This window comes from Entelurus aequoreus, linkage group LG07 (assembly GCF_033978785.1).
Source record: "Entelurus aequoreus isolate RoL-2023_Sb linkage group LG07, RoL_Eaeq_v1.1, whole genome shotgun sequence".
Taxonomy (NCBI): Eukaryota; Metazoa; Chordata; class Actinopteri; order Syngnathiformes; family Syngnathidae; genus Entelurus; species Entelurus aequoreus.
The window spans coordinates 7,313,477-7,336,825 of NC_084737.1; the positions used below are offsets into that span (position 1 = coordinate 7,313,477).

At 35.4% G+C, this 23,349-nt stretch overlaps 1 protein-coding gene and 1 long non-coding RNA gene across 2 annotated transcripts in view; one reads left to right on the top strand and one right to left on the bottom strand.

Annotated features, from left to right (window-relative positions):
• The first annotated feature begins 3,714 nt into the window (after positions 1-3,714).
• The window catches only part of tamalin (trafficking regulator and scaffold protein tamalin), a 36,444-nt gene continuing 16,809 nt past the window's right edge, over positions 3,715-23,349 (top strand). The window contains exons 1-3 of the mRNA XM_062052510.1: positions 3,715-4,069; positions 17,257-17,306; positions 19,446-19,500. Of these exons, the coding sequence (XP_061908494.1) occupies positions 3,890-4,069; positions 17,257-17,306; positions 19,446-19,500 (285 nt within the window). The 5' untranslated portion in view covers positions 3,715-3,889. The remainder of the gene's footprint in view (positions 4,070-17,256; positions 17,307-19,445; positions 19,501-23,349) is intronic.
• Positions 19,587-23,349, bottom strand: part of LOC133653338 (uncharacterized) — a 45,160-nt gene continuing 41,397 nt past the window's right edge. Inside the window, exon 9 of the long non-coding RNA XR_009826707.1 lies at positions 19,587-19,703. This is a non-coding gene — a long non-coding RNA (uncharacterized LOC133653338). The remainder of the gene's footprint in view (positions 19,704-23,349) is intronic.

The window sequence follows — 23,349 nt, forward strand, 5'->3', positions numbered from 1 at the left end:
TAATTCTATTTAATAAAAACCACCAGACGTCAGCACTTTTGGCCTCATTTTTATCCCTAATTTAGCCAAGATACACATCGTTGCGATCATGTTTTCTGTCACCAGAGGGCGCCATTGTATCCCTTTAACTTCTAAGGTTCAGTTCTTTATAGTCATAAAATAAATACAATAGTAATGTTTGTTTTTTTAAGTCTGAACTCTATTACATTTAGACAGGTTTTTGCTTTTCTAAAAACAAGACATTTCATATAATTTTATAAAAAAAACAAACTGTCCTATAGGGGAATTTGTACGAGCATTTTGCAGTAAATCCATACTGTTTATGAAAATATGTGTTAAATATCCCAGGTGTCCCCAACGCAACACGAGGTACGTTATAATTAAATATGTTTACTATTTAAAAGCTCTTATCAAGTCAAATCGTTCTAGAATATTCACTTACATGCTCTTGTGACTGCCCCAAGTAACAGAATGTATAATTCTATTTAATAAAAACCACCAGACGTCAGCACTTTTGGCCTCATTTTGTCCCTAATTCAGCCAAGATACACATCGTTGCGATCATGTTTTCTGTCACCAGAGGGCGCCATTGTATCCCTTTAACTTCTAAGGTTCAGTTCTTTATAGTTATTTAATAAATACAATAGTAATGTTTGTTTTTTTAAGTCTGAACTCTATTACATTTTGACAGGTTTTTTTATGTTTTGCTTTTCTAAAAACAAGAAATTTCATATAATTTTATAAAAAAATAACTGTCCTGTAGGGGAATTTGTAAGAGCATTTTGCAGTAAATCCATACTGTTTATGAAAATATGTGTTAAATATCCGAGGTGTCCTCAACGCAACACGAGGGACGTTATAATTAAATATGTTTACTATTTAAAAGCTCTTATCAAGTCAAATCATTCTAGAATATTCACTTACATGCTCTTGTGACTGCCCCAAGTAACAGAATGTATAATTCTATTTAATAAAAACCACCAGACGTCAGCACTTTTGGCCTCATTTGTATCCCTAATTCAGCCAAGATACACATCGTTGCGATCATGTTTTCTGTCACCAGAGGGCGCCATTGTATCCCTTTAACTTCTAAGGTTCAGTTCTTTATAGTCATAAAATAAATACAATAGTAATGTTTGTTTTTTTAAGTCTGAACTCTATTACATTTTGACAGGTTTTTGTATGTTTTGCTTTTCTAAAAACAAGAAATTTCGTATAATTTGATAAAAAAAAAAACTGTCCTATAGGGGAATTTGTGCGAGCATTTTGCAGTAAGTCCATACTGTTTATGAAAACGTGTTAAATATCCCAGGTGTCCCCGACGCAACACGAGGGACGTTATAATCAAATATGTTTACTATTTAAAAGCTCTTATCAAGTCAAATCGTTCTAGAATATTCACTTGCATGCTCTTGTGACTGCCCCAAGTAAAAGAATGTATAATTCTATTTAATAAAAACCACCAGACGTCAGCACTTTTGGCCTCATTTTGTCCCTAATTCAGCCAAGATACACATCGTTGCGATTATGTTTTCTGTCACCAGAGGGCGCCACTGTATCCCTTTAACTTCTAAGGTTCAGTTCTTTATAGTCATAAAATAAATACAATAGTAATGTTTGTTTTTTAAAGTCTGAACTCTATTACATTTTGACAGGTTTTTTTATGTTTTGCTTTTCTAAAAACAAGAAATTTCGTATAATTTGATCAAAAATAACTGTCCTATAGGGGAATTTGTGCGAGCATTTTGCAGTAAGTCCATACTGTTTATGAAAACGTGTTAAATATCCGAGGTGTCCTCAACGCAACACGAGAGACATTATAATCAAATATGTTTACTATTTAAAAGCTCTTATCAAGTCAAATCGTCCTAGAATATTCACTTACATGCTCTTGTGACTGCCCCAAGTAAAAGAATGTATAATTCTATTTAATAAAAACCACCAGACGTCAGCACTTTTGGCCTCATTTTCTCCCTAATTCAGCCAAGATACACATCGTTGCGATCATGTTTTCTGTCACCAGAGGGCGCCATTGTATCCCTTTAACTTCTAAGGTTCAGTTCTTTATAGTCATAAAATAAATACAATAGTAATGTTTGTTAAGTCTGAACTCTATTACATTTTGACAGGTTTTTGCTTTTCTAAAAACAAGACATTTCATATAATTTTATAAAAAATAACTGTCCTATAGGGGAATTTGTACGAGCATTTTGCAGTAAATCCATACTGTTTATGAAAATATGTGTTAAATATCCCAGGTGTCCCCAACGCAACACGAGGGACGTTATAATTAAATATGTTTACTATTTAAAAGCTCTTATCAAGTCAAATCATTCTAGAATATTCACTTGCATGCTCTTGTGACTGCCCCAAGTAAAAGAATGTATAATTCTATTTAATAAAAACCACCAGACGTCAGCACTTTTGGCCTCATTTTTATCCCTAATTCAGCCAAGATACACATCGTTGCGATCGTGTTTTTTGTCACCAGAGGGCGCCATTGTATCCCTTTAACTTCTAAGGTTCCGTTCTTTATAGTCATAAAATAAATACAATAGTAATGTTTGTTTTTTTAAGTCTGAACTCTATTACATTTTGACAGGTTTTTTTATGTTTTGCTTTTCTAAAAACAAGAAATTTCGTATAATTTGATAAAAAAAATAACTGTCCTATAGGGGAATTTGTACGAGCATTTTGCAGTAAATCCATACTGTTTATGAAAACGTGTTAAATATCCGAGGTGTTCTCAACGCAACACGAGGGACGTTATAATCAAATATGTTTACTATTTAAAAGCTCTTATCAAGTCAAATTGTTCTAGAATATTCACTTACATGCTCTTGTGACTGCCCCAAGTAACAGAATGTATAATTCTATTTAATAAAAACCACCAGACGTCAGCACTTTTGGCCTCATTTTGTCCCTAATTCAGCCAAGATACACATCGTTGCGATCGTGTTTTTTGTCACCAGAGGGCGCCATTGTATCCCTTTTACTTCTAAGGTTCCGTTCTTTATAGTCATAAAATAAATACAATAGTAATGTTTGTTTTTTTAAGTCTGAACTCTATTACATTTTGGCAGGTTTTTTTATGTTTTGCTTTTCTAAAAACAAGAAATTTCGTATAATTTGATAAAAAACAACTGTCCTATAGGGGAATTTGTACGAGCATTTTGCAGTAAATCCATACTGTTTATGAAAATATGTGTTAAATATCCGAGGTTTCCCCAACGCAACACGAGGGACGTTATAATAAAATATGTTTACTATTTAAAAGCTCTTATCAAGTCAAATCGTTCTAGAATATTCACTTACATGCTCTTGTGACTGCCCCAAGTAAAAGAATGTATAATTCTATTTAATAAAAACCACCAGACGTCAGCACTTTTGGCCTCATTTGTATCCCTAATTCAGCCAAGATACACATCGTTGCGATGATTTTTTTTTGTCACCAGAGGGCGCCATTTCATCCGTTTAACTTCTCAGATTTTCAATACAATAGTAATGTTTTGTTTTTAAGTCTGAACTCTATTACATCTAGACAGTTTTTTTAATGTTTTACTTTTCTAAAAACAAAAAATTTCATATAATTTTATAAAAATAACTGTCCTTTAGGGGAATTTGTACGAGCATTTTTGCATTATGAAAATAAGTGTTAAATATCCGAGGTGTCCCCAACGCAACACGAGGGACGTTATAATTGAGCCCCGCCCACTTTGCGCTGGCCAGGAGACAACTAAGCCCCGCCCCCCTCAGCTTGTGAAGTCCCCACGTTGAGACAACAACTTCTCCCTCATCAGTCACTTTAGTTTCGGACAGAGCTGCGCTTCCTACCGGGCGGGAATTTCCACTCTTTGTGGCGGACTTGAAGCCGACTCGTAGCCGCGCCATGACGTTCCGCAGGCGGAAGATGGTTCACTCCAACGGAGCGACGTCCCCGGAGAACGACGTCCACTCGCCGCCTTCGGGCTCGGACAGCCGCCCCCCGGCGAGAGACTTCTCCTCCGGGGTGTACAACTACAAGACGCTCGCCTACTCCGGAGGAACGCTGCCCAGAACCCGCAGAAAGGTACATAAAAACGCTTAAAATGTCTGCTCGTCGTTACTATTTTTGAATATGAAGGCTTTGATGTTTTAACGGTTAATCAAACCGGCCAGTGCCAGCTGTGCGGTGCGTTCAAGACCCTCAAATTAAAATGTTAATACTGTGTACTTTTCTGGAATATGAAGTACTTTTAAAAAGTTATTTTAGTGTGGACCACCCAAAAACCTAACAGGTTCACCCCGCTGTTTTACTGCTCGACTGCTATCACTTGTTTATTGTTTTTTTTTAAAAAAAATGTATGAGAATGAAGACTTTACAAATTGACACCTTTTTATAACCGCCCGAACAGTGGAGCTCACTTTCATGTTTGTTTTGGCCTTCTGAGTCGTTAAGGCAGTTGTGACGTCACCACGTGTTCTCTTTTGTGACGTCACATTAACCGTCCAAAGTAGTGAAAACGAAGCAACAACCTAACCGACAACTAGAGATGTCCGATAATATCGGCCGATAATTGCCTTAAAAATGTAATATCGGAAATTATCGGTATCGGTTTTTTATTTTTTATATTTGTATTAAATCAACATAAAAAACACAAGATGCACTTACATTTAGTGCACCAACCCAAAAAAACCTCCCTCCCCCATTTACACTCATTCACACAAAAGGGTTGTTTCTTTCTGTTATTAATATTCTGCTTCCTACATTATATATCAATACAGTCTGCAAGGGATACAGTCCGTAAGCACACATGATTGTGCATGCTGCTGGTCCACTAATAGTACTAACCTTTAACAGTTAATTTTACTCATTTTCATTAATTACTAGTTTCTATGTAACTGTTTTTACCGGTATATTGTTTTACTTTTTTTTATTCAAGAAAATGTTTTTAATTTATTTATCTTATTTTATTTTATTAATTTTTAAAAAAAGAACCTTATCTTCACCATACCTGGTTGTCCAAATTAGGCATAATAATGTGTTAATTCCATCGGTATCGGTTGATATCGGTATCGGTAATTAAAGAGTTGGACAATATCGGATATCGGCAAAAAGCCATTATCGGACATCCCTACCGACAACCAAACATTTTGATTTATTTACGATTGTCGTGTATGTCATTGAAGTGTTCATTTTGTTTGACACGTCCGTTTAAAAAAAGTTTGTTTGGGTAATGTTGTTATTGTTTGTAATTAGTGCAATCTATATATAGATGGTACTGATGTAATAAGTATTACTCATTTTAGTTTTCATTGTTTACTTTTTTATTGGAACATAAAAGGCAGACGCTGGTCGAATTCCAACATAGGAAATAAAAATATTTATTATAATATAAAGCAGTTTTGGACTTTGAATATTAACATGTGTAAACAACAATCATCTATTTTCTCTCTTAAGTGAAGTACAAGTGTAAGAAGAAGTGAACCACTGTTGATAATGTGCGTGGAAATGGTCTGTTCCAGGGTCAAGCTGTGGTCATCAGAAATGACTTATTGAGTGTACAGACGAGGTAACATTAGTAACATACATGTGTAGTTAAAGGGGAACTGCACTTTTTTATGGAATTGTGTCTATCATTCACAATCCTTATTTAAGACAAGAACACATGTTTTTATGTTGTTCATGCATTCGAACTATTCAATAAAAAGTCAGCCAACAATGGAGCCAATAAAAGTCTCTCTATTCCACCTATAAAGCGATCTAAAACATCAGACACCACCATCATCGGTGTAAGTATATATGTAATGTGTCATAATAACGTAATATATGCATATTTTGCTCATTTTAAGCGTATTAATTCCACAAACGCATCACAACGTTCGCTATTTCCTTCAACAACACTACTAATCATGGCAGACTTGATGAGAGACAACAAAGACTACTTTTGGACAAATGACGATCAGAACCTTGTATTTTTGAACCTGAATATACGGAGGATGAGCAACAAGTTTTAGAAGTGTATACGTAGATGGATTCAAAAGTTGTAGTGAATATTTAACGAATAAATTATCTAAATATGTGGGTCTACTCTCAAAATTCTAAAAACATCAAACACCACCATCATCACTGTAAGTATATATGTCATGTAGTATCAGGCACATTCATAATAACATGTAATGTTTGCGTATTTTGCTCATTTTAAGTGTATTAATTTCACAAACGCATCACAGCGTTCGCTATTTCCTTCAATAATACTACTAATCATGACAGACTTCATGAGAGACAACAGACTACTTTGGGACAAATGATGATCAGAACCTTGTATTTTTGAACCTGAATATACGGAGGATGAGCAACACGTTTTAGAAGTGTATACGTAGATGGATTCAAAAGTTGTATTGAATATTTAACGAATAAATTATCTAAATATGTCGGTCTACTCTCAAAATTCTAACAACATCAAACACCATCATCATCACTGCAAGTATATATGTCATGTAGTATCGGGCACATTCATAATAACATGTAATGTTTGCGTATTTTGCTCATTTTAAGTGTATTAATTCCACAAACGCATCACAACGTTCGCTATTTCCTTCAACAACACTACTAATCATGGCAGACTTCATGAGCAACAACAAAGACTACTTTGGGACAAATGACGATCAGAAGCTTATATTTTTGAACCTGAATATACTGAGGATGAGCAACAAGTTTTAGAAGTGTATATGTAGATGGACAACAAAGACTACTTTGGGACAAATGACGATCAGAACTTAGACTTAGACAAACTTTATTGATCCACAAGGGAAATTGTTCTACACAGTAGCTCAGTTACAAAGAATGGAAAGTGTAAAGATGGAAAGGACAATGCAGGTATAAAATTGACTAAAAATGTACCGTAGTAGCAATATAAAATATAACATGTATATGGAATATTTACATAATATATGCAGAGTATATGATATATACTGATATATTATATTATGTGTTTATATCATATATACAATATTTAACAGTTACCATGTAGAACCTTATAATTTTGAACCTGAATATACAGAGGATGAGCAACAAGTTTTAGAAGTGTATACGTAGATGGGCTCAAAAGCCGTATTGAATATTTAACAAATAAATGATCTAAATATATCGGTCCACTTTCAAAATTGAGGCACTTTCTTCCTCTTAACGCTCTTGCAATTCTGTATCGGACTGTATTTGAAGCGCATGTAAACTATTGCAACATCGTACGGTGTAACATGTATCCCATTTCAGAAGAAAGTCACACGTGTTATATCACGGGCAAACTTTAATGCTCCCTCAAATCCTATTTTTTATGAGTACAATCTTGTGAAGCTACAGTCAGATTCCACGGTATTATGTACACAGATTAAATTCTAGACTCTGCCAGATCATTCCACTACTTCTCATAGACATAACACTAGAAGTAAACCTTTATTAAGAGAGACAAATGGTCATCTCAAGTGAGATTGATAGCTTTATAAAATAAATGTATTCTTTAAACATTTTTAAAAAGTGTTTCAAGCTAAATGTAGCTACGTTATGCTTAGTATATTTTTAGCACACAGGAATTCACATTAGTCATATATTTTTGGTGTAGAGCTGTGTATGTACAGTATGTGTGATGACATTATTGCAGATCTTCAACATGCAACTTTTTCATCCAATTTGAATAATAAGACCTTGAGACTGAATTAGTGGATTTAAAGATTCCTTCGTTATAAATGTCAACTTGTTGGTACTAAATTATAAATGGCTTTTTGGTGGGTGCATTTTGAAATGAATTGTATTGTACTGTACCCCAAAAGGGTATAAGTGACATATTTTTGTTGATTTTTCTGTACGTTAGCATTAGACAAACAGGACTTTACCATATGTGTTCCATTTTGGGGCTGGTAATGCATTTGGCAATTTAAAGGGCAAAAAAGTTCCTTAAAATAAAAAAAAAACAATTATTAAGTGCCATATTTTTGTTAGTTTTTCTGAACATTACTAGGCTGGCTACTTCCTTGTTCTTGAACGTAGCATTAGACAGACAGTACTCAACCATTTGTTTTACATTTTGGCGGGGTATGCTTCCGTTGTGTTCAATTAAAAGGCATAAAGAAAAGTATAAAAAAATAATAATGAAGCACCATATTTTTGTTGTTTTTTCTGTACGTTAGCTAGATGACTACTTCCTGGTTCTCAAACGCTAGCATTAGACAGTGTCATCTGTGTTCTGTTTTGGTTGGAATGCTTCTGTTAATTTAAAGGGAAAAAGTTCCTTTAAATAAAAGCAAAAACATTTTTTCTTAAGCGCCATATTTTTGTTGTTTTTTCTGCACATTTGCTAGCAGGTTACTTCCTGCATGGTATATATATATATATATATATATATATATATATATATATATATATATATATATATATATATATATATATATATATATATATATATATATATATATATATATATATATATATATATATATATATATATATATATATATATATATATATATATATATAAGATAATAAAGACAAACAGGACATTACCATATGTGTTCCGTTTGGGGGGGAATGCATCTGGTAATTTAAAGGGCAAAAAAATTCCTTAAATGAAATTAAAAAAAAAACTATTATTAAGTGCCATATTTTTGTATGTTTTTCTGTACATTACTAGGCTGGCTACTTCCTTGTTCTTGAACGTAAAATTAGCCAGACAGTACTCAACCATTTGTTTTACATTTTGGCGGGGTATGCTTCCGTTCTGTTCATTTAAAAGGCATAAAGAAAAGTATTAAAAAAAATTAGGCACCATATTTTTGTTGTTTTTTTCTATACGTTAGCTAGATGACTACTTCCTGGTTCTCAAAGGCTAGCATTAGACAGTGTCACCTGTGTTCCGTTTTGGGGGGAATAATACTTCTATATAAATTTAGATCCTTTAGGCCAGTGTTTTTCAACCACTAGTGTACCGTGAGATATTGTTTGGTTTGCCGTGGGAAATGATGTAATTTCACCTAATTGGGTTAAAAAATATTCTTTGCAAACCAGTAATTATTGTCGGTGCGGTCTAGAGCTCGGCAGAGTAACCGTGTAACACTCTTCCACACCAGTAGGTGGCAGCAGGTAGTTAATTGCTTTGTGGACGTCAGGAACACGATTTGTCGCCATCACAATATGCAGACGACAGCGGGAGGCAGAGTGCAGGTAAAAAAGGTATCTAATGCTTAAACCGAAAATAAACAAAAGGCATTGAAGCTTAGGGAAGGCTATGCAAAACTAAACTAGAACTGGCTGCGAAGTAAACAAAAACAGAATGCTGGACGACAGCAAAGACTTACTGTGGAGCAGACGGCGTCCACAAAGTACATCCGTACATGACAATCAACAAAATAGGAGCGCCAGACAAGAACTAAAACACTGTTTTGAATTCATATCCAATAATTGTGAGAATGACTTTTTACTGTCAATGTCGGCTGCCGAGTTTAATTTTTTAATGTTTTCTGCCGGTGGTGTGCCTCAGGATTTTTTCAATCAAAAAATTGTGCCTCGGCTCGGAAAAGGTTGAAAAACACTGCTTTAGGCGTTGTATCAGGGTTTGTGAGGGAAATGCTCCTTTCAGAATAAGATCTTGCAATGATATCTGCTTCATCAAAGGTTGCAAAACGTCAGCTAGTGACATATTTTCCTGGACTTTCTCCTTCAATGGGGCTTTAAAGAAAAAAAGGGGTTTGTTGGACGCGAGCAGCTGAGAAGGTTCACGTCCACACCAGAGGCCAACAAGGCCGCATTGTGGGCCTGGCGGAGGGTGTGTGGGGGGGGTGTGTGCGCCCTGTGTGGGTTTATTGGGAATAATAAATGCTTTGAGTGCGACGTCTGCGTGACAATCCACTAAGTGTGGAGACGTGAAGAAAGCAAGAGTTTACCAGGCGGCGCCACAAAGACACCTTTCATGGTGAAGAAGAAGCGTGGTCTTGTGGACGCGTACACTTCTTATTTATTTTACTGGGAGGTGCCGACTCTCACTCTGACTCAATGTACTCACTGTGCTGAGAGGCTCAGTCTACCTCCGGCCTCAGTCACAAATGTCACACACTAAACTACCGAGCAGCACTCCTGTCTGATGGAGGATCTTTGACTCGTGTTGATTGTGCCGCTTTACAACAGCCAAGAGGTGTGTGTGTGTGTGTGTGTGTGTGTGTGTGTGTGTGTGTGTGTGTGTGTGTGTGTGTGTGTGTGTGTGTGTGAGAGAGTGTGTGTGTGTTTCTATCCTTGAGACATGAAGAAGGAAAAGTATCTTCCATATGAGGAGGTGTGAACAAGTGATGACATAAATCAATAACATTGCATCTAATAGACAATGTCTCATTTGTGGTGACGTCTATCAAAATGAGGGTGGTCCCAAAAAGGAGGGATTTTTCACATTGACTTTTAAAAGTGCTCCCCCTCTGGCCAACATATGAAATAACAAGTGTGTGTAACAAATTGAAATGCACCTCCTTTGGCCACAATTTATTGAAAAAATTGAATAAATACGTATATAGAGACATACTGTAATAACTTGAAGTAAATAATGAAGATTAAAAACCAATTACAAAAAAAAATGCAAAAAAATAACTATAAGCAGTATTTTTCTCAAAATGTGTCAACTTTTTTCGTAAAATTGGGAAAAAAAATTCATATTCTTTCTGTCTCAGTAATATTGCAATATTTGCTCGTAAAATTACGACTTTTTTATCAATCAATCAATCAATGTTTATTTATATAGCCCTAAATCACAAGTGTCTCAAAGGGCTGTAAAATTATAACTTTTTTAATGTAAAATTATTACTTTTTTTTTATCATTTGTCACATAAAATTCTGACTTATCACAATATGGCCAATTTTGTTGTTGTTCTTGTAAAATAGTGACATTTTTTTAGGTATATTATGACTTTTGTCATAATTTTGCCAAGTAAAACTCCCGATTATTATTATAATATTGCCAAAAGTTTTCTTATAAAATTGTCTCGTCGAGTAAAATTACAAGTCTTTTTCATAAAGTTGCCAAAATGTTAAGCTTTTCTTGTAAAATTGCGACTGTTATTGATAAAATTTCAACTTTTATCATAATATTGCACACATGTTCAGTTCTGCTTGTAAAATTTTGACTTGCATTGAGTAAAATGACGACTTTTATTATAATACTGCCAACATTCTAAGTTTTTCTTGTGAAATTGTGACCTTTTTCTTGTGAAATTCCAACTCATTTTTTACAACAAGCTTTTTTATATGTGCATAGTATGTGAGGGTGGTCCTAAAGACGTAGGCATTTTTCTCAGGTCTCAAGAAGGTTAGAAATACATGTGTGTGTGTGTGCGGGTGTGTGTTCTTGTATTTCTACCCTTCTTGAGACACGAAGGAAAAGTATCTTCCATATGAGGAGGTGTGAACAAGTGATGACATAAATCAATAACATTGCATCTAATAGACAATGTCTCATTTGTGGTGACATCTATCAAAATGAGGGTGGGCCCAAAAAGGAGGGATTTTTCACATTGACTTTTAAAAGTGCTCCCCCCTCAGGCCAACATATGAAATAACAAGTGTGTGTAAGAAATTGAAATGCACCTCCTTAGGCCACAATTTATTGAAAAAATTCAATAAATACGTATATAGAGACATACTGTAATAACTTGAAGTAAATAATGAAGATTAAAAACCAATATGGGCGGTATAGCTCGGTTGGTAGAGTGGCCGTGCCAGCAACTTGAGGGTTCCGGGTTCGATCCCCGCTTCCGCCGTCCTAGTCACTGCCGTTGTGTCCTTGGGCAAGACACTTTACCCACCTGCTCCCAGTGCCACCCACACTGGTTTAAATGTAACTTAGATATTGGGTTTCACTACGTAAAGCGCTTTGAGTCATTAGAGAAAAGCGCTATATAAATATAATTCACTTCTCACTTCAATTACAAACAAAAAATGCAAAAAAATAATAACTATAAGCAGTATTTTTCTCAAAATGTGTCAACTTTTTTCGTAAAATTGGGGGGGGGAAAATTCATATTCTTTCTGTCTCAGTAATATTGCAATATTTGCTCGTAACATTATGACTTTTTTATGTAAAATTATTACTTTTTTATCATTTGTCACATAAAATTCTGACTTATCACAATATGGCCAATTTTGTTGTTGTTCTTGTAAAATAGTGACATTTTTTTAGGTATATTATGACTTTTGTCATAATTTTGCCAAGTAAAACTCCCGATTATTATTATAATATTGTCAAAAGTTTTCTTATAAAATTGTCTCGTCGAGTAAAATTACAACTCTTTTTCATAAAGTTGCCAAAATGTTAAGCTTTTCTTGTAAAATTGCGACTTTTATTGATAAAATTCCAACTTTTATCATAATATTGCACACATGTTCAGTTCTGCTTGTAAAATTTTGACTTGCGTTGAGTAAAATGACGACTTTTATTATAATACTGCCAACATTCTAAGTTTTTCTTGTGAAATTGTGACCTTTTTCTTGTGAAATTCCAACTCATTTTTTACAACAAGCTTTTTTATATGTGCATAGTATGTGAGGGTGGTCCTAAAGACGTAGGCATTTTTCTCAGGTCTCAAGAAGGTTAGAAATACGTGTGTGTGTGTGTGTGTGTGTGTGTGTGTGTGTGTGTGTGTGTGTGTGTGTGTGTGTGTGTGTGTGTGTGTGTGTTCTTGTATTTCTACCCTTCTTGAGACACGAAGAAGGAAAAGTATCTTCCATATGAGGAGGTGTGAACAAGTGATGACATAAATCAATAACATTGCATCTAATAGACAATGTCTCATTTGTGGTGACATCTATCAAAATGAGGGTGGGCCCAAAAAGGAGGGATTTTTCACATTGACTTTTAAAAGTGCTCCCCCTCTGGTCAACATATGAAATAACAAGTGTGTGTAAGAAATTGAAATGCACCTCCTTTGGCCACAATTTATTAAAAAAATAAAATAAATATGTATATAGAGACATACTGTAATAACTTGAAGTAAATAATGAAGATTAAAAACCAATTACAAACAAAAAATGCAAAAAAATAACTATAAGCAGTATTTTTCTCAAAATGTGTCAACTTTTTTCGTAAAATTGGGGGGAAAAGAATCATATTCTTTCTGTCTCAGTAATATTGCAATATTTGCTCGTAAAATTACGACTTTTTTATGTAAAATTATAACTTTTTTAATGTAAAATTATTACTTTTTATCATTTGTCACATAAAATTCTGACTTATCACAATATGACCAATTTTGTTGTTGTTCTTGTAAAATAGTGAAATTTTTTTAGGTATATTATGACTTTTGTCATAATTTTGCCAAGTAAAACTCCCGATTATTATAATATTGCCAAAAGTTTTCTTATAAAATTGTCTCGTCGAGTAAAATTACGACTCTTTTTCATAAAGTTGCCAAAATGTTAAGCTTTTCTTGTAAAATTGCGACTTTTATTGATAAAATTCCAACTTTTATCATAATATTGCACACATGTTCAGTTTTGCTTGTAAAATTGTGACTTGCGTTGAGTAAAATGACGACTTTATTATAATACTGCCAAAATTCTAAGTTTTTCTTGTGAAATTGTGACCTTTTTCTTGTGAAATTCCAACTCATTTTTCACAACAAGCTTTTTTATATTTGCATAGTATGTATATATTATTAATGTTGTAAATACACTTCTTTATATATCTAGAAAGGCTGGTCCAAAAGAGGGAGGCATTTTTCTCAGGTCTCAAGAAGGTTAGAAATACACAAGTGTGTGTGTGTGTGTGTTGTATTTCTACCCTTCTTGAGACATGAAGAAGGAAAAGTATCTTCCATATGAGGAGGTGTGAACAAGTGATGACATAAATCAATAACATTGCATCTAATAGACAATGTCTCATTTGTGGTGACATCTATCAAAATGAGGGTGGTCCCAAAAAGGAGGGATTTTTCACATTGACTGTGTGTCGCTTTTAAAAGTGTCCCCATCTGGCCAACATATGAAATAACAAGTGTGTGTAAGAAATTGAAATGCACCTCCTTTGGCCACAATTTATTGAAAAAATTCAATAAATATGTATATGGAGACATACTGTAATAACTTGAAGTAAATAATGAAGATTAAAAACCAATTACAAACAAAAAATGCAAAAAAAATAAAAATAACTATAAGCAGTATTTTTCTCACAATGTGTCAACTTTTTTCGTAAAATTGGGAAAAAATTCTCATATTCTTTCTGTCGCAGTGATATTGCAATATTTGCGCGTAAAACTATTACTTTTTTATGTAAAATTATTACTTTTTTATGTAAAATTATTACTTTTGAATGCAAAATGGTGACATTTGTCACATAAAATTCTGACTTTTATCACAATATTGCCAATTTTTTTGGTTGTTCTTGTAAAATGGTGACATTTTTTTAGGGTAATGTTTGCCAAGTAAAACTCCCGATTATTATTATTATAATATTGCCAAAAGTTTTCTTATAAAATTGTCTCGTCGAGTAAAATTACGACTCTTTTTCATAAAGTTGCCAAAATGTTAAGCTTGTCTTGTAAAATTGCGACTCTTATCATAATATTGCACACATTTTCAGTTTTGCATGTAAAATTCTGACTTGCGTTGAGTAAAATGACGACTTTTATTATAATACTGCCAACATTCTAAGTTTTTCTTGTGAAATTCCAACTCATTTTTTACAACAAGCTTTTTTATATGTGCATAGTATGTATATATTATTAATGAAATACACGTGTGTGTTTGTGTGTGTGTGTGTGTGTGTGTGTGTGTGTGTGTGTGTGTGTGTGTGTGTGTGTGTGTGTGTGTGTGTGTTGTATTTCTACCCTTCTTGAGACATGAAGAAGGAAAAGTATCTTCCATATGAGGAGGTGTGAACAAGTGATGACATAGATCAATAACATTGCATCTAATAGACAATGTCTCATTTGTGGTGACATCTATCAAAATGAGGGTGGTCCCAAAAAAGTTGACTGTCAACATATGAAATAACAAGTGTGCGTAAACATTTGAAGTGCTCCCCCTCTGGCCAACACATGTAATAACAAGTGTGTGTAAGAGATTAAAGTTCGCCCCCTTTGGCCAAAATTAATTTAAAATAAATAAATAAATATGTATATAGAGACATACTGTAATAACTTGAAGTAATAAATAAGGAAGATTAAAAAATAATTGCAAACAAAAAATTCAAAAAAACTAAAAAATAGATGAACTAAAATCAGTATTTTTCTCACAATGTGTCAACTTTCTTATAAAATTAGGAAAAATGTCTCATTCTTTGTTTCTGTAATATTGCAATATTTTCTCGCAAAATTATAACATTTTTATGTAAAATTATTACTTTTAAATGCAAAATGGACTTATCACAATATTGCCAATTTTTTTGTTGTTCTTGTAAAATAGTGAAATTTTTTGAACAAAATTATGACTTTTGTAAAATTCCAATTATTATTATAATATTGCCAACATTTTAAAGTTTTCTTACCAAATTGTTACTTTTGTCGAGTAAAATGACGACTCTTTTCATGAAATTGCCAAAATGTTAAGCTTTTCATGTAAAATTGCGACTGTTGAGTAAAATTCCAACTTTTATCATAATATTGCACATATGTTCAGTTTTTCTTGTAAAATATTGGACTTGCGTTGAGTAAAATGACGACTTTTATTATAATACTGCCAAAATTCTAAGTTTTTCTTGTGAAATTGTGACCTTTTTCTTGTGAAATTCCAACTCATTTTTCACAACAAGCTTTTTTATATTTGCATAGTATGTATATATTATTAATGTTGTAAATACACTTCTTTATATATCTAGAAAGGCTGGTCCTAAAGAGGGAGGCATTTTTCTCAGGTCTCAAGAAGGTTAGAAATACACGTGTGTGTGTGTGTGTGCGTGGGTGTGTGCGTGTGTGTGTGTGTGTGTGTGCGTGTGTGTGTGTGTGTGTGTGTGTGTTGTATTTCTACCCTTCTTGAGACATGGAGAAGGAAAAGTATCTTCCATATGAGGAGGTGTGAACAAGTGATGACATAAATCAATAACATTGCATCTAATAGACAATGTCCCATTTGTGGTGACATGTATCAAAATGAGGGTGGTCCCAAAAAAATTGACTTTCAACATATGAAATAACAAGTGCGTGTAAAAATGTTGAAGTGCTCCCCCTCTGGCCAACATATGTAATAACAAGTGTGTGTAAGAGATTAAAATTCGCCCCCTCTGGCCAAAATAAATTAAAAATAAATAAATAAATATGTATAGAGACATACTGTAATAACTTGAAGTAATAAATAAGGAAGATTAAAAAACAATTACAAACAAAAAATTCAAAAAAATACATTAACTAAAAACAATCTTTTTCTCACAATGTTGTCAACTTTTTTCTTATAAAATTAGGAAGAATTTCTCATATTCTTTCTGTTTCTGTAATATTGCAATATTTTCTCGTAAAATTATAAAAATTGTATGTAAAATTATTACTTTTTAATGCAAAATGGACTATTTTTTTTGTTGTTCTTGTAAAATAGTGAACTTTTTGTCACAATTTTGCCAAGTGAAATTCCAATTATTATTATTGCCAACATTTTAAAGTTTTCTTATAAAATTGTGACTTTTGTCGAGTAAAATTGCGACTCTTTTCATGAAATTGCCAAAATGTTAAGCTTTTCTTGTAAAATTGCGACTGTTGTTGAGTAAAATTCCAACTTTTATCATAGTATTGCACAAATGTTCAGTTTTTTTTGTAAAATATTGGACTTGCGTTGAGTAAAATGACAACTTTTATTATAATACTGCCAAAATTCTAAGTTTTTCTTGTGAAATTGTGACCTTTTTCTTGTGAAATTCCAACTCATTTTTCACAAGCTTTTTTATATGTGCATAGTATGTATATATTATTAATGTTGCAAATACACATCTTTATATATCTAGAAAGGCTGGTCCTAAAGAGGTAGGCATTTTTCTCAGGTCTCAAGAAGGTAAGAAATACCAGAATGTGTGTGTGCAAGTAAACAAATACAAGAATGTGTGTGTGCAAGTAAACAAATACAAGAATGTGTGTGTGCAAGTAAACAAGCAGCAGTTTCACCGTGTGTACTTTCCATGACTCAGACCCGGCCTAAAAATACACAACTCAGCCTCAACCGGTTAATGGCAGGGCTTGTTATGTGCTAAGTGGGCGTGCCCCAGGAAACCCCCCCTAAGGAGAACCCGCCTCAGGTGTGTGACGCCTTTGTTTTGTCTTTGGCAGGCTGGCGACTCGCAGACATGGAAGCCTCACACACAAACAGAACCACAAAGGTAGGAACAGCATTACTCACTACTAGAATGTTCTTTAAGATCACATTTGAATCAAGTCTGCAGCTCATATTTCATTCCCATCGCAACATTAAAATACTCCATACCACAAGTAGTGCAACTTCAAAGGATTCGTTAGCACCGCTAGCATAGCTATGTGAGCTACATGCAGACAATACATGTTTACATCATGCTAGGTTAGCAACACTGGCGTAGTTATGTAAGCTACATGCTAACATATTTTTTATATAAATTTAATTGAGTAAAATTAGCATAGCTGTGTGAGCTACATGCTATCATTATATTTTTACATCATACTAAGTTAGCAACAGTAGGTTAGCTATGTTAGCTACATGCTATCATTGAATTTTTACGTCATTCTAGGTTAGCCACAGTAGCATATCTATGTGAGCTACATGCTATCATTACATTTTTACATCATGGCAGGTTAGCAACACGAGCGTAGCTATTTGAGCTACATGCTAAAATTACATTGTACATCATTTTAAGTTAGAAACAGTAGCATAGCCATATAAGCTACACACTATCATTACATTTTTACATCATTCTAACTTAGCGAAATAAGTATAACTATGTCAGCTACATGTTATCATTATATTTTTACATCATATTTGGTTAGCAACAGTAGCTTAGCTATGGGAGCTACATGCTATCATTAAATTTTTACATCATATTTGGTTAGCAACGTGAGCTACATGCTATCATTACATTTTTACATCATGCCAGGTTAGCAACAGGAGCGTAGCAATGTCAGTTACATGCTATCATTATTTTTTTACATCATGCTACGTTAGCGTGGATGGTCCACGCTATCATTAAATTTTTACATAATTTTAACTTAGCAACAGAAGCATAGCAATGTCAGCTACATGCTATCATTATTTTTTTTACATCATGCTACATTAGCAACAGTAGCATAGCTAAGTGAGCTTCATGCTATCATTACATTTTAACATCATTTGTCAGTTAGCAACAGTAGCATAGTTATGTGGGCCAAATGCTAACGTTACATTTTTACATCATGCCAGGTTAGCAACAGTAGCATAGCAATGTCAGCTACCTGCTATCATTTTTATTTTATTTTACAAATGCTACGTTAGCAACAGTAGCGTAGCTAAGTGAGCTTCATGCTATCATTACATTTTTACATCATTCTAACATAGCAATGTCAGCTACATGCTATAATTTTTTTACATCATGCTACGTTAGCAACAGTAGCATAGCTAAGTGAGCTACATGCTATCATATTTTTTTTTACATCATATTTGGTTAGCAACACTAGCATAGCTAAGTGAACGTCATGCTATCATTACATTTTAACATCATTTGTCAGTTAGCAACAGTAGCATAGTTATGTGGGCCAAATGCCAACATTAAATTTTTACATCATGCCAGGTTAGCAACAGTAGCATAGCAATGTCAGGTACATGCTATCTTTTTTTTTACAAATGCTACGTTAGCAACAGTAGCGTAGCTAAGTGAGCTTCATGCTATCATTACATTTTTACATCATTCTAACATAGCAATGTCAGCTACATGCTATCATTTTTTTTACATCATGCTATGTTAGCAACAGTAGCATAGTTAGAGTGAGCTACATGCTATCATATTTTTTTTTACATCATATTTGGTTAGCAACAGTAGCATAGCTAAGTGAACGTCATGCTATCATTACATTTTAACATCATTTGTCAGTTAGCAACAGTAGCATAGTTATGTGGGCCAAATGCTAACATCACATTTTTACATCATGCCAGGTTAGCAACAGGAGCATAGCTAAGTGAGCGTCATGCTATCATTACATTTTAACATCATTTGTCAGTTAGCAACAGTAGCATAGCTAAGTGAGCTACATGCTATCATTATATTTTTACATCGTATTTGGTTAGCAACAGGAGCATAGCTATGTGAGCTTCATGCTATTATTACATTTTAACATCATTTGTCAGCAACAGTAGCATAGCTATGTGGGCCAAATGCTAACATCATTCCAGGTTAGCATATTTGCTGCAGAATAAAATAAATAGTCAAAAATGTCAAAAATAAGTGTAGTGAAGCCTGCTTTTTCCCCCCCAAATTGGGCTGTCAATCACTGAGATGTTTGTCATGTGTGGTGTTCAGGAAGGTGGTGGTGCTGGAGAAGATGGACCAGCAGACGTTTGGTTTTGAGATCCAGGTAAGAACACGGACTTTTATTTTGCTAACTAAGAGTTTCGTTACCCTCAAAATCTCACATTTGTCCAAAGTTGACAACGCAGGAACAGAAAACGATACAAAACTTTTTGTTCCATTCACAAAATTTCCCCTCCCTTCCTGCATCCTCGTGGCCGGGAGGAAGTGAGCTCATGCGGTCGGCAGCTTGACGTGTCCACTTCCTGTCTGTTGGCGTGCGTGGTGGTTAGTTGACAAGAGGAACAATGACGCACAAGAGGAAGTCACAGTGGCGGTTGCCACGGCAACACAATTAGCAACAATGTATTTGAACGTTGATATGTCGGCCAAAGTCCCCTTTTTTTTTTCTTTTTTTTTCATTTCAAAACAAGAGCGCAGACATCTGCCAAAAGCAGCATAATGTTATTTAGACACAACAAACTACATTGCTGCCAAATCTGGAAGAAATGCACTTTTATTGTGACAGCTTCCAAGTGTGGACACCACTTGTCATATTTTAATGAGTAAATGTGTGTAATTTGCATAATTGGCCATGACACATGTGCATATAATTTTCATGAATGCGTGAGATACAAAAAGTGAGCCAGAAAGTGTCCTAAAAGAGGTTTGTGGCCAGTCACTTTCTTAAAATTGCTCGTCGCTAAATTGTCAACACAGACAGTCCCGTCATAATGTGTTAAAACACTAGTTTTTCTGCACGGGCGGACAAAAGTTAGGACGCCCAAGTGGAGGTTGTCCCGTGTTTGACACGTTCACAGACAGTCCCGTCATGATGTGTTAAAACACTAGTTTTCCTGCATGTGTGATACAAAAGTTAGGACGCCCAAGTGGAGGTTGTCCCGTGTTTGACGCGTTCACAGACAGTCCCGTCATAATGTGTTAAAACACTAGTTTTTCTGCACGGGCGGACAAAAGTTAGGACGCCCAAGTGGAAGTTGTCCCGTGTTTGACGCGTTCACAGACAGTCCCGTCATAATGTGTTAAAACACTAGTTTTCCTGCATGCGTGATACAAAAGTTAGGACGCCCAAGTGGAGGTTGTCCCGTGTTTGACGCGTTCACAGACAGTCTCGTCATGATGTGTTAAAACACTAGTTTTTCTGCATGGCCGGACAAAAGTTAGGACACCCAAGTGGAGGTTGTCCCGTGTTTGACGCGTTCGCAGACAGTCCCATCATAATGTGTTAAAACACTAGTTTTTATGCATGGCCGGACAAAAGTTAGGACACCCAAGTGGAGGTTGTCCCGTGTTTTACGCGTTCGCAGACAGTCCCATCATAATGTGTTAAAACACTAGTTTTTATGCACGGCCGGACAAAAGTTAGGACGCCCAAGTGGAGGTTGTCCCGTGTTTGACGCGTTCACAGACAGTCCCGTCATGATGTGTTAAAACACTAGTTTTTCTGCACGGGCGGACAAAAGTTAGGACGCCCAAGTGGAGGTTGTCCCGTGTTTGACGCCTTCACAGACAGTCCCGTCATAATGTGTTAAAACACTAGTTTTCCTGCATGCGTGATACAAAAGTTAAGACGCCCAAGTGGAGGTTGTCCCGTGTTTGACGCGTTCACAGACAGTCCCGTCATGATGTGTTAAAACACTAGTTTTCATGCATGGCCGGACAAAAGTTAGGACGCCAAAGTGGAGGTTGTCCCGTGTTTGACGCGTTCACAGACAGTCCCATCATAATGTGTTAAAACACTAGTTTTTATGCACGGCCGGACAAAAGTTAGGACGCCCAAGTGGAGGTTGTCCCGTGTTTGACGCGTTCACAGACAGTCCCGTCATGATGTGTTAAAACACTAGTTTTTCTGCACGGGCGGACAAAAGTTAGGACGCCCAAGTGGAGATTGTCCCGGGTTTGACGCATTCACAGACAGTCCCGTCATGATGTGTTAAAACGCTGCACGGGCGGACAAAAGTTAGGACGCCCAAGTGGAGGTTGTCCCGTGTTTGAGGCGTTCACAGACAGTCCCGTCATGATGTGTTAAAACACTAGTTTTTCTGCACGGGCGGACAAAAGTTAGGACGCCCAAGTGGAGGTTGTCCCGTGTTTGACACGTTCACAGACAGTCCCGCCATGATGTGTTAAAACACTAGTTTTCCTGCATGCGTGATACAAAAGTTAGGACGCCCAAGTGGAGGTCGTCCCGTGTTTGACACGTTCACAGACAGTCCCGTCATGTGTTAAAACACTAGTTTTCCTGCATGCGTGATACAAAAGTTAGGACGCCCCGACGGAGGTTGTTCTGAGTCTCTTTGGCAACTCTTTGGGTATAATCACAACAAAACATGTAAGATGAGCTTCCTGCTGAGTCATCATTTAAAAAGAGTCGACAGGAAGTTGCATACTAAGTAAGAAAATCGGACGCCTATGAACTCGTAACCTCGTCGGCGGAGGTAATTATCGTGTACGCTGGTCCCGCCAAAAGACAACTTTGTGACGTCGACCGAGAAACCACTTGGACCACAAGGCTTGGACGCGCTCCGTCACATCTGTGGTAGATTCATGCGCCAGCAACAACACAAGAAACAACAATGGCGGAGCACTGTTGTTGTTGTTGTTGTTTGCGACCAATGCGGCCTCACACGTGGTTTTTCAAAGCAAGTGTACGCCGACAAAGAGTCTTTGAAGGATTGTGGGAGGAGAAACAGATGGCGAGCATGTGTGTAGTAGGGTTGTACAATATAGCGGTACTAGTATATTACTGCCATACTAATTCATCATTTACCGCCTCTAAATAGTACCACTCAACCAGCTCCCCGTCGTTGCCACGTGGTGACATTGCTGGTTTTACGAGCAGAGGAGCATGTTCGGCAGCGCACACACACGGAGTACTTACAAACCGACATAGTGTGTGGACAGAAAAGGGAGAATGGACGCATTTTGGTGTAAAAAGTAAAGATAAAGGTGAAGTTATAACACTGAAACACCCTCAGGAAGAGCTGCTTTAAGACACGAACATCCATCTGGAGTCGGTAGTGTTTTAGCTACTTCAAAATCACTAATCCTCGCCTCCATGGCGACAAATAAAATATGTTTCTTACAAGTATCATTATCACTGGAGGACGAGGAATAGCTAAACATGCTTCACTACACACCGTAGGAGGGTACAATAGCTCACCGGCGTCACAATGTAAACAAACGCCATGGGTGGATCGACACCTGACATCCACTGTAATGATACCAAGTACAAGAGCGTATCTAGTCGATACTTCTATGATTACAGCGATATTTTTTTAGCATCACAAAATCTTTTTATTAAATTTTTTTTATTCATATTATGTTTATAAAGTCAGTAAATATGTCCCTGGACACATGAGGAATTAAATTATGACCAATGTATGATCCTGTAACTACTTGGTATCGGATCGATACCTAAATGTGTGGTATCATCCAAAACTAATGTAAAGTATCAAAGAAGAGAAGAATAAGTGATTATTACATTTTAACAGAAGTGTAGATAGAACATGTTGAAACAGAAAATAAGCAGATATTAACAGTAAATAAACAAGTGGATTAACAATTGTTTTTTTTACAGCTTGTCCTTTTTGTGTACAAAATAATAGGTGTATAAATGACACAATATGTTACTGCATACGTCAGCAGACTAATTAGGAGTCTTTGTTTGTTTACTTACTACTAAAAGACAAGTTGTCTAGTATGTTCACTATTTTATTTAAGGACTAAATTGCAATAATAAAAAATATGTTTCATGTACCCTAACATTTTTTTATTAAAATAAAGCCAATAATGACTTTTTTTGTGGTCCCCTTTATTTAGAAAAGTATCAAAGTACCGAAATACATTTTGGTACCGGTACCAAAATATTGGTTTGGGGACAACACTAGTGTGT